At 41.3% G+C, this 11,375-nt stretch overlaps 1 protein-coding gene across 1 annotated transcript; it reads right to left on the bottom strand.

Annotated features, from left to right (window-relative positions):
* Positions 1-4,076: 4,076 nt before the first annotated feature.
* Positions 4,077-8,009, bottom strand: ERRFI1 (ERBB receptor feedback inhibitor 1). The gene is made up of 3 exons (XM_058818767.1): positions 7,812-8,009; positions 7,620-7,696; positions 4,077-6,551 (listed from the first exon to the last, which is right to left on the bottom strand). The coding sequence occupies exons 1-3, from the start codon at positions 7,931-7,933 to the stop codon at positions 5,356-5,358; spliced, it is 1,395 nt and encodes a 464-aa protein (XP_058674750.1). The 5' UTR covers positions 7,934-8,009; the 3' UTR covers positions 4,077-5,355.
* Between the last annotated feature and the right edge of the window lie 3,366 nt (positions 8,010-11,375).

Genomic DNA, 11,375 nt, shown 5'->3' with positions numbered 1-11,375 from the left:
TTAGTAATTAGCATCCTTAAGCAGATTCAGGGTGGGTATGGTGGGATGATCTGGCATGGTTTTCCTTCTGGTGTTTCATGGCAGTGTATTTGCACTTCTCTAACTTTGTGGCTTTCACATGTTAATAATGTGTGGATGACAGTTTTAATCTTCAGAAAGAAGCAGCTCTTCCTCTGAATCACTTTGTAAGGAAATGAATAGCAGTCATGGTTCCCATGTTTCAGTGGCATGCCACTTAAAATCTGGAATACCTAACTCCTTTTCCAAAATTAACCACAACTGGGATCAAGGTGCACACCAATATATAAATAATATAGCAACAGTATATGAGCAATCATGGGTGTGGCTTCCATGTATGATTCAGACAAAATAATGAGCTCTGTGGATGAAAATAGGCATTTGGGTGGGGATTATGCAATGCCTGAATTACGATGCAGGATGGGTGGGGGTAACACCTCTTTCAGTTTACAAATGCTAATCACAAGCTCAGCAGCCAGAAATTTCTGCAGTGCTATTTAACGAATATTAATAAGTATAATTAAACGTTGTGTGCTACATTTTCAGTGCCAGGAAGCTGTGTGAAACAGAACATTTGCTGTATGTTTTCAGTTTTAAACGAATACAAACTGTTCTGAAAGGCAAGCTGACAGGAAATGGAAAGATTAGCCTACTTTACAAACAAACGTTTACCCTAGGAACATTGAGTACACCCAAAGAAAATCAATAGGTTACCTAACTGCAGAGTGCCTACAAGCAGATAAAATGAGGGTTTACCTTCATCCCCAATTTCCTTCTTGACATAATCCAGTGAGTATGTATTTAACATACAGCTTGTAATATTAAAAGTGTTTATAAGGACCACAGTCTGTAATCATGAGTTTGAAGGCTGGGAATTCCACCATGACTGATCTGGCCATCATCTTAACCCTGAATTCTTGACAAGACTTGGTTTGAACACCATCAGTAACTACTCTGCCGTAGTAACTGCCCTTGCAAAATTGGTGTCTTTGCCCTGGACTAGAAGGATGCTTTGTTTTTTCATGTCAAACTTAATAATTCACTCACACTGTTTAAAAACAAAACCAAGGCTGCAGCAGGAGCACATGTGATGTTGTTGGGTGCTCTTGTGCAGTTTCAGGATGGCAGTAATTGTGCCTGCTGCAGTCTGGGAGTGAATGGAAAACTCTTAATGACAGCAACAACAATCAGTCCATTTAAATGACTGCAGATTTTAATGATGTCGTCAATCAGCATACTTCCGAATCAGGTTTACTTTCTGGTTTATCTCTTGTGATGCAAAGGAAGCTGATGATCAGCTACAGCTCTGTGTTATTTACTGACTTTATCTGTTTAACAGCACGTTAATATGGTGAAGTTAAGCTAATGGGTTTTTCAAGTCACCTAGTACTACCATAGCCTCTTCTTTTCAGGAAAAAGTGAGGCAAACATCCTTTCCTTTAGTTACAGCCAGACTCAGCTCCTCTGGGTTGATTTACCAGTCAGACTCACCAAGTGAAGGGTGTTCTGCAAACAGGGTGAATATGACAGATGCCTTTTGCTGTCAGTTGTTACTCATTGTGCTTTTGCTTGGGCTATCAGTGGTTTTGAGCCTGGGGGAGAGGGCACCCAGCACCCTCCTCCCATTCTCCCCAGCTTTGCTGTCAGACACATCCCAATAATCCTGTGCTGGGCCCAGCCCTCTGGTGTTTATTACAACCCCTTTGCCCCAGCACAGCTGCTGCCCCCTGACACCAAGGAGTCCTCCCTGCCTGGCTGGGTGGTCCCAACAGGGCTCCTGAGGGGTGGAGGAGATGCTGAGGGCAGGGGAGCAATGTGGGCAACCTGCTCCTTCAGCCACAGGGCTGTGAGCAGCATTGCCCTGCTTTAACACAAATTCCTGGACCCTCCAAACCTCAGTTTATCAAGTTGTAACTGCTTTGAAGTGTGATTATTCCAGTCAAATCTAGCTCTAAGAGGAAAGCTGTCAGGCCTTGCTCAAGTGAGTCCAAACTCTAAATATTCAAACACGTGATCAGGCTGTTGCAAAAGCATGTTGTGTCCTGACAAGTCTTATCATGTGCCAGGGGATGAGCAGAGAAATGTCTTCTGGCCAAAACTTGCAGAGCTTCCCCCACAGCTCTACAGCCTTAATTACTCACTTGGAAAACGAAATAGGTTTGGGATCGTGCAGACTGATTCCCAAAGCACAGCAATCTGGTGTCTAAGAATAAGTGCAAGGCTTCCACCTGCTTTTCAGTGACCCCTTCACAAAAAGAACCACTGAATTGTGGACCAAGTCCTCAGTGAGATCTCTTTACTGCAGAATTTTAAAGATAAAACAGTCAAGTTTTACACTTAAGACTTGCCTGTAAGATACTTTCCTTGCACTCAAGAGGTATTTGAGCTCTGTAACCTGTTTGAATGTCTTGCTCACAGCCAAGCAGATTCTTGCTTAACTTCTGAAATGTTAACTTCTTAACATTGTGCTGTAATTCAGCTGACACAGCTCACAATAGGAAAGCCAACATCATTACAGTGACTTTTCTTTGTAATACTCAGGACTAAGTGGCCAATACCAATACCCTCAGCAAAGGGTATTGGTATTGGCCACTTAGTCCTGAGTATTTTTTTTCCCTAGGAGAAAAAACACATGGAGGTTAGGTTAAGTCTTAAATGTTTTAGGAATTTCAGAAAAGGTTATGTAAGACCATTCAAAAGTGTAAGTTTTATAATGTTTTTTTCAGCACTATAAATATGATAATAGCTTGTACACAGAAGCAGCTCAAGTGAAAAACCTTCTGGTTTTACATGAGCTGTTTTTAGGGCACCTCTACAGCTAACAGAAGTTAAATACGTGCTGGAATGCAGGGCAGGAGGTACTGTAACAAACACCCGATTTTATACCAGATATGTTTAAGGTAAAAATGTGGAGTGTCAGGAATGGAGTTGGGACCCAGAGGCAAAAGCCAGGAGAGATTTGTAGGGCATTACTTGGGTTTAGAGGGAGTTCTACTGGAATGACAAGTACTGAGCCTGTGCCAGCTCTAACAGTCAGGGAGGCAGAGCTGCAGCCTGGCAGTGTCTGTTTGCTGCAGCAGGGATGGTGGAACTGAGAGTTTACATTGTTTTGGGGTCCTAGAGTTACAGCCTTCCCCTTAAATATAATCAGTTTTAAGCATAGATTTTACCTTTTCATCTTATAAAAACCAGGGGGTGGAGGGAAAGCAGAGCTTTCAGTAGGCTGAATATGAGCTGAAAGCCTGGCACAGGATTAGGTAACTTGTTTATGTTTTGAAGCCTATCATCTGCATGGGCTCCTAGTGCTGGGCATAGCACCTTCCTAAATAAATCTCAGCAACCCTCCAAGGTGTAAGAGACAGGGATTGGGCAGTACTGAAAAACTGCATCTGACACTTGTCACATCCAGTACAATTCCAAGGCTGGTACCCTGGTTTATTCTGAAATAAACCCACTGACAGAAACATCCCCACTGCCAGACCAAGGCAAGAGTTTGCCTGCACACACAGCCAGAGGATCAAAGTTGTGTGATGCTTTCTATCCTCAGTAACCTCATCCATAGCCTGCATACTGTGGGGTGAAATACACTTGCTTTGTGATAAGTATTCACAATTTCTTTCCCCTTTTAACCATGCTGGTTTTTGCAGGTAAGGAATTGAAGACAGGAACATTTCTGCCCTTTCCTTTCTGTACAATAGTGGCTAATGTGCTATAGGTGACTCTAGGAAAAAAAAATTCATTAATAATGTTGGGCTAGATAACTTAATCTTACAGGATTTAGTTGTTTTATTGTCAGCACAAAACTATAGACACCATGCTACCAGTTAGTAGGGTGAAATTAAAATTAATGGTGTGCAATGTGAGTTATTAAAAACTTCTGCAGAAATCTTGACTTAAATGCAAGCTGAGTTCAACATCTGTCGCACATTTAACATTATTAAACTGTCCAGTAAATGCAAACTAAAATGTAGTAGCATGCACTATTCAATAAAACAAAAAACCAAAATGTATCATAAATAAGTATTTTATAACTTTATTAACTCAAGACATGACAATATTCAAAATACAAAGTGAATTATTTTTATTCAATACTGTACACGATGCAGAAATATCAGTGCATTTCTATACCATGTATTTCACCTTCATTTAGTTTGTACTAAAACAAATAAAAAGTAAGCTTAAAATAGCTCAAACATCTCATTCAGCAGTTTAAACTGTAAACACCTTGTTTACTTCTGTCAGGAGGAACACATTCATCTTCTGCACCCCTGTTAATGAGCACCCCTTCTCTTGTGCTTATCTGTGAGAGGATAAATGTAACCAAACTGAGCACAAGGAACTGCCAGGGTGGCACCTCAGTGAACTTCAGTGAATGGCTGAGGCACAGTGAGGAAAAACAGCAAAAGCAGCATCTGAAGCAGCAAGAGGTGGGACTGACACTGTTCATAAAAGGAATCTTGTTTTTTCCTCATACCCTCCTCCTCCTCCTCCCCTAAAATACTGAACAGAACCCAGAACACAAGGCCAGCTTGTGCTGTGTTTCTGTATTTAATACAGTCATAATTTCAGACTCTAGGTGAGCACATGGTTGTTACTGCCTACCTAACAGCAGCCCTGTGGCTGCCCAGGACACATTCACACATTTCTAGGATCCAGCAGGAAAAGAGCAGCAGCAGAGGCTTAGCTATAGCTGGTCCAGGTCTCTTCTAGGAAAAACTGCAAAATTGAGCCAAGTGTGTCTAGCAACTGAATTCACAAAATCTAACTCACTTTAAAAATCTATTAGCATCAAATTAATTTGTAAGATAGATTAATCTTTCAAAATGCACTTCCAATATGCCTGCCAAGTCTTGAAGTGGGTATCTTATCTTGCATTTACCTTCTTATCAGACATATCCTAGTAAAAGAGGACAGTCTGTTCTCAGTAGAATTACTGTGTAAAAGAAATTTTGAAAAATAGCTATTACAAAAACTGTACTGCATTACTTGGTCTGTTGTCTGCTTTATAAGTGACTCTTAAGCAAAGATCAATTTTTAAATTTTTTTAAAAATATTGTTGACTACCAAACACGTTCATCTAGGTAGCATACAACTGGCCAACTGTGACTACTATCCCTCCATGTTTCTGTGGAATCTTAGTAGGTTTTCAGCTTACATACCAAGACAAGAAAAGTCTTAAGAAACATATTGAATATATGCAGCATAAGAGGACTTTACCATCCACTTTTCAGTTCTCAGAGGACAAACTGCTCCTACTTCATTATCTGTAAGAACTTTGTAACATGATAAAGTTCAGCTCCATCCCAAGCAATTGAGCTGAGCCTGTGCTCCCAGGCACTATGGGGAAACCACATAGGACAGGTGTTTTCTTTTCAGGGGACCACCCATGTCCATTCTGGGCTTTGAGTCCAGTTTTATTGGGGCTGAGGTGGCTGTGCAGTCACCAGACCAGGACTGAACCTCAGTGTTAGAGCTCCTCTCCTCTGCTTCTCTGAAGAATTTCTCATACTTGTCCAAATAGGGAGGTCTCTCTGGTAAGAGATAGTAGTGCGTTGAACTGGCCTTCTTACCATTTTCAATAATTGGAAGAATGCAAGGGACCCTGTTGGAAGATCCTTCACTGTTTTGTCTTTGTAGAGCTTTGCTGCTGACATATTTAGGATCAGGTGCAAAGCTCTGGGTGGGGGGCATGACCCCATTGAGGTATGATGGGAGGCTTTTGGGGCTGGGGGTGCGGGAATTGCTGCGGGACAAAGGCTCACGAGGGGGCACTTTGGGGGGCCTGTCTTCATCACTGTATGCACTGGAAGCAACTTCTGCTGACCACCTCCTGTAGTCTGGCTTGAGAGCCCGTGGGGGTATGGGAACCCTTGGTGGAATCTCTGGTTTGTCTTCATCAGAAGTTGGAGATGACCTGTTGAAGTGTCCAGTTAGTCTCACTATGGGTTTGTTGAGAGATCCAGCTGGCCCAGAGTGGGACCTTCGCAGGCGCCGATGCAGCTGCTGGGGGGGAGGATAAATACTGGATATGTACACATTCAGGCTTTGTGTAGGGTTGGCTTCTTCTGGTTTTGGTCCTGCTGGAGAATCAAAATACGCATAATTGATTTGTCCACAGCCCCTAAAGCTCCGCCGGCTTGGAGCACTGGATTTGAAAGGAGGAAGTTCATAATCTTCTAACAAAAAGTCAGTGTCTGAGCTAGTCAGGAATTCCACCTCTTTGTCAACCTCATCTGGAGCAAAGTCTTCAGATATGGGCAGAGGGGGCAGTGGCCTGCAGCTGCGGTCGTTAGAAGATGCAGACAGAAATGGAATTGGTCCAGTTTTTATTGGCATGTGAGGAGGGGTTTCTTCAGAAACACAGCCCATGGTCAGTGAGAGTTTACTGAAGCCAGGAACGAGGTGGTCGTCATACCTTGAAATTGGCTGTTCAATTTTGGGACTCACAGGAGGTGGACTGGATTTCTGAGATGGGACTTGGATGCAACTTCCAGCAACGTGGTCATTCATGGAAGGCTGGTTGGAAGAGTGCCCTAAAAAAGTGAGAAATTCTTAGAGACACTTTTCTAAGCAACACTCCAGCACACAACTCTGCCACTGCATATTTAATTCCTTCTAATGCAACAGTGAGTAATGTCTGCTTAATGTCTTGAAGTAGTGAAATGCAGGTATTGCAGATCATGTCTGGTTGTGGATTTATGCATTAGTAGTGAAATGCAGGTATTGCAGATCATGTCTGGTTGTGGATTTATGCATTAGTAGTGAAATGAAGGTATTGCAGATCACATCTGGTCATGGATTTATGCATTAGTAGTGAAATGCAGGTATTGCAGATCACATCTGGCTGTGGATTTTCATTAGTAGTGAAATGCAGGTATTGCAGATCATGTCTGGTCGTGGATTTATGCATTAGTTAAGATAGTAGCAGATTATCTTATTGTTTTAGACCAGTGCTCCAGCTAAGAGGTAGTTCAAGAGACTCCAAGCATAAGCAAGAGACCCACAAAGATCCCAGCATAAGACCACAACAAGTAATTTTTTTACCAAATATTTTTTCCATCAAAAATGTAATGGCAACTCAGAGGCCTCCTCTGTACAAGGTGAATGGGAGGGGACTGGAAAACACTTGGATGCTTCCAAGTGCTGTCTCTACCCAGACACACATGGATTTATGTGCAAGTGCAATCACAAAACCATGTGCAATGGTGGCTATAAGGATAATAGTAAAGGTGAACATGCATCACACATATGGGTGCATATGAATGTATTAGAAAGACAAGCAAATACAACAGAAGATCCAAAAAAGTTAAAGCCAGAAAGGACCACAAGAACGATCCAAGAGTTCTTCTGCTTTGCATTAGCCAGTCATTATTATCTAAAGCAACCTCTGCTAGCTGCACATGATATTGAAATCATACAGTGTGATGAGAAAAGAAACAAGAACAAGCCATGGAACGATGGCTGAACTCGATGGTGTTGTTCAAAGTGCTGTCGGTTCCCGGAGCTGCCAGCAGGGAGCAGGCCCAGCCCAGAGCGGCGCCCGCAGGGTTTGCACAGACAAATCCCCGACACTTCCCCGGCTCGGTCACACCGGCACTTACCGATGGATGGCAAATGTTGCTCGGTTGATGAGTTTAAATTATATGTCACTGCTATAGGCTCCACATTGAAGAAAGTACTAAAAAAAAAAAGGAAAAAAAAAAAGCCTTCACTGTAAATGAACAGTCTGTACTGGCACAAGTATTTGTAACACTCATTTCATAGACTTAAAGATAAATTTTAGGCTCACTCACTTTTCAAATCCACTGTGGGTGCCCCAGCAGGTTTTCAGGCTGCCCATGCCTTGACTGGTGTGCAGAAATCCGGTTTTTAAGGGGACTCTCATCTCCTGAGCAGCAACTCCTGCAGTTGACATGGTGCAGTGCTCTCTGAGGATGTCTCACAACCCTTGATATTCAGGACTTGGCAGGTTTCCTGCAGTTTTCATTCCCTTCAAGAGTGAGAACACAAATGTCAGAAATGCAAACCTGATGTTGTTCCATGTCTCATCTGAAATTTCAGCATTCAAGGAATTAAGTAGCTCTGTAGAAAGGCCTATCCTAATACTTGCCAACTGGAAAACTTGACCAAGCTTCTTGTTTTGAATCTGATTGCAAAATTAAAGTACAAAACAGGGAAGTTCTCTTAAAGAACTACACTACATAGAACAAAAGGAAAAATATGTTAAGGTACTGATATATGGCAGTTGTGTATCCCAGAACTTCAATTCTTGTACATAAACTAGTAGTTACTCATGCAAAAAAAGTTTTTTTAAAAAGTTCTCTAGAATAATCTAACCTTCCAGTAGCTGCCTTCAGTTGTATCTTTGTTAAAGATTTTAGCTTCCAGTGTAACCATCACGTAACTGCTGTTAAGTATTATCTTCCACAACCTTTGCTCTGACAGAATTATTGACTGCTTGAATTAGAATTCTAAAACTTCTTTTACATAGAACAGTCACTATTTTTAATTCACTTAAATATTAAGATACTTTAAAACAGCTTCAAGTCTTCTGGCGATTTCAAACAAATTGGAAATCTAGTGATTTGAAATGATCTCAGCTGACACTGCTGTGCTGCATTCAAATCTGTTTTGAACGTGTTAAGAATGCTTTATCTGGTCCATTTATGGCAGAAAAAATATGTTGGCAATTGCTTTATATTGAGTAAGTAATCAGTCTACAGAACAAATTGACTCACAGGACTTTGTTTAGGAAATTCATCAGGGAGGGGAAGGGGAAATGTAAAATTAGTCAGCATTCTGAAGGCAGGAGAAAATTAAGTCCAAGACTATAAAAATATCTTCTCTGGGTCTCTGCCTCATCTACACAGATACCCTACATTCAGCAAGTGCAACATGGTCTGTTTAAAAAAACATACAAAAAACCTACCAAACCAAACCCCACACAAACAAGTTTAATTTGTATCTCTCTTGAGAATCAATACTATGAACATATAATATTAATGTGAGTTTGTCCATATCCCACCACCAAAAGAATTCCATCTAAAGAAAAGTCAACCAGCAACTGAGGGCTGGCTGTATCAGGGCTCAGCAAACAAGGCAAGAAAATCCCTTCAGTATGGTACTGCAAGAAAATGTGGTACAGACACAGGCAGTAGCTTATGCTCGTGGTAAATCTGCCCAAAACCAGAGATTCTATGCAGATGTGTAATCTTCCTTTTCCTTTAGCAGAAAATATCCATTATACTGGTCTGCAGTGTGAGGGATGGGCAAACTCCTAAGCAGGACTAAGGACAGTAAACCAGGTGCCTGAGGGTTAGTTTGCAATCCAGCATCACTATTTGCAATTTCTTAACAATTGTTTGAGAAAGAACAACTCTGCTGTGCTCTTTTAGTTTTGAACTTTTGCAATATTGATCATTTCTTAAGAAAACAGCGGCTTCTATACTTTGTAGTGATTTCTGTACTTCTGTCTAATCCCATTCTCTTCAGGAGTGTGATGTTTTCTCAATCCTGACTGTCTGCATCAACAGAAGTGGGGTTGTTTTACTCACTGCCAGATACCCAATATATTTTAGGCAGGCATTTCAGAATAACTCCAGCCAGGAGACTTTAATAGAAGTGAAGCAGTGTTCTGTGTACTGCAGCACAGCCCTGCTTCACTCAGCCCTCCTGGTTCTAGTAAAGACCATCCTCTCCAGACAACCTACTTATAAATCTAGCTTAACCCTAGAAATTTTTGCATAACACAACTGAGTGTTCCTTCCCACTAACAGGAACTGCAGATATTTCATAGCAAAATGAAATAAAACCACAGAGCCCTGGGAAGCAATAGCACAGTCCTGTAAGTGCAAGCAGAACCACTCTCTTCAGGGATAGAGATACCCATTTGTCAAAATGACTTCAGCATTTATTAATGACTTAAGCATACAATACACATATAGCACCAATTCTAAAATTACTTCAAATCAACATAATTTCCAAATAAAACATCCCTCTCCTCAGCTCACACTGTATTGAACAGCGATTTGTTTTTTTTGTGCCTCATGGATCCTATCCTATTAGCAACAAATCAACAAAAGAAAGAAAATTAATTAAGAGAGCTTAAGACTAATGCCTGCTATCCATTTCAATATTTCTGAAGTCAAATGCAAGTCATAAGGTAAAAAACCTCTGGTATAGAACACTGATTAGTCAGCAAATGATTGTACTCCACCTCAGTGTGTGTACAGGAGCTGACAGGACCATGAGACATTGATTGTGATATAAAAACGAGGGGGGGAACAAGTGCTGGAGTTTGAGAGCACAGGTACCGTGCTGGCTCTGATAACACACAGCCCTGGCAGGGCTTGTTAAGCCCAACCTCCAGCAAATCCCACGCCTAAACCACTGCTAGTAATTACTGTGTCAGCTTTCTGAATGCTGTCTAAATCTCAGCTCTCAAGACTGATGGTTGCACAATCACCTCCTCTGAAATCTCTCTGGAATGCTAAGCTCAACATCTGAAACAGACTTAAATATTTACATACTCCAGGAAAAGGTGATTTTTGCTTGTTTCAGTCTTGCACAATTTATATAGCCATAAAGCTTGCTTCATTCATCAATGAGCTCTTTGGGAATTCACAGGTGCTTTGACATTTCAGAGTTATGAAACTGTCCTCTGTGCCTTAAGCTAGGATATCAAGAGAGGCAGTGCTTTCACTAAAGCACCTAGGTACTTCTTCAGTCCAGTCTAGAGAAATGGTGCTTGTATTTTAAAACATACATAAGCTTGTTTGAAGACTGTATTCAATTGCTGTTCTCATGTCTCCTCTTAAAATACTAAGTTTGTATTTTAGACAGCATGCTCTTACTAAAGCTGAGTAGTACATATTATATTCTAGGTATTGGTATTAAAACAAATTACAAAATTCAGCCATGAAGATGTAAACATCAACAGTTTTCACTGTTAACAGCTGTCCCAATTCTGCCTCCTTAAAAGTTTAAGGATCTAAACTTTGCCATAAATAACATCAAACTCTATTTGCTAAAGAAAATGGACCCTGCACAGTAATGAAGCTTTCCTGATCTCCCATTTGTGTGGTGCTCATTTGCACAGAATGGGCTTTCAGTTCTCTGCCTGTGTGACCTACTTATGCAGTTTATGGCATTTGGGAAGATTGAAGCACTGTTGAAGATGGCACAGTTTGTGTTATTCCAGAGGAACAGAGTACAAACTAAAAGTATGGCTGGTGATTTCTACAGGGCATTTACAAGCCAAGGCAATGGAAGATTTGCTGGTGCTTTAGGAAGCTGTGCCACCCTTCCCTGTAAGGCAAGGGAACAGAGCAAAGGAGGTGCTGGTGATCACCCAGCTC

The sequence above is a fragment of the Ammospiza caudacuta genome, chromosome 22, assembly GCF_027887145.1.
Source record: "Ammospiza caudacuta isolate bAmmCau1 chromosome 22, bAmmCau1.pri, whole genome shotgun sequence".
NCBI lineage: Eukaryota > Metazoa > Chordata > Aves > Passeriformes > Passerellidae > Ammospiza > Ammospiza caudacuta.
Note: the sequence above shows the minus strand (reverse complement) of the source record. Positions and strands in the feature narration are given on the sequence as shown.

What these genes read in the sequence shown, in the direction of transcription:
- ERRFI1 (XM_058818767.1), bottom strand. Translation starts at nt 7,933, where the DNA reads ATGTCAACTGCAGGAGTTGCTGCTCAGGAGATGAGAGTCCCCTTAAAA. An exon ending in ACCCACAGTGGATTTGAAAA is followed by an intron (nt 7,697 to 7,811) that starts GTGAGTGAGCCT and finishes TTTTTTTTTTAG; the next exon opens with TACTTTCTTCAATGTGGAGC. An exon ending in GCAACATTTGCCATCCATCG is followed by an intron (nt 6,552 to 7,619) that starts GTAAGTGCCGGT and finishes TCACTTTTTTAG; the next exon opens with GGCACTCTTCCAACCAGCCT.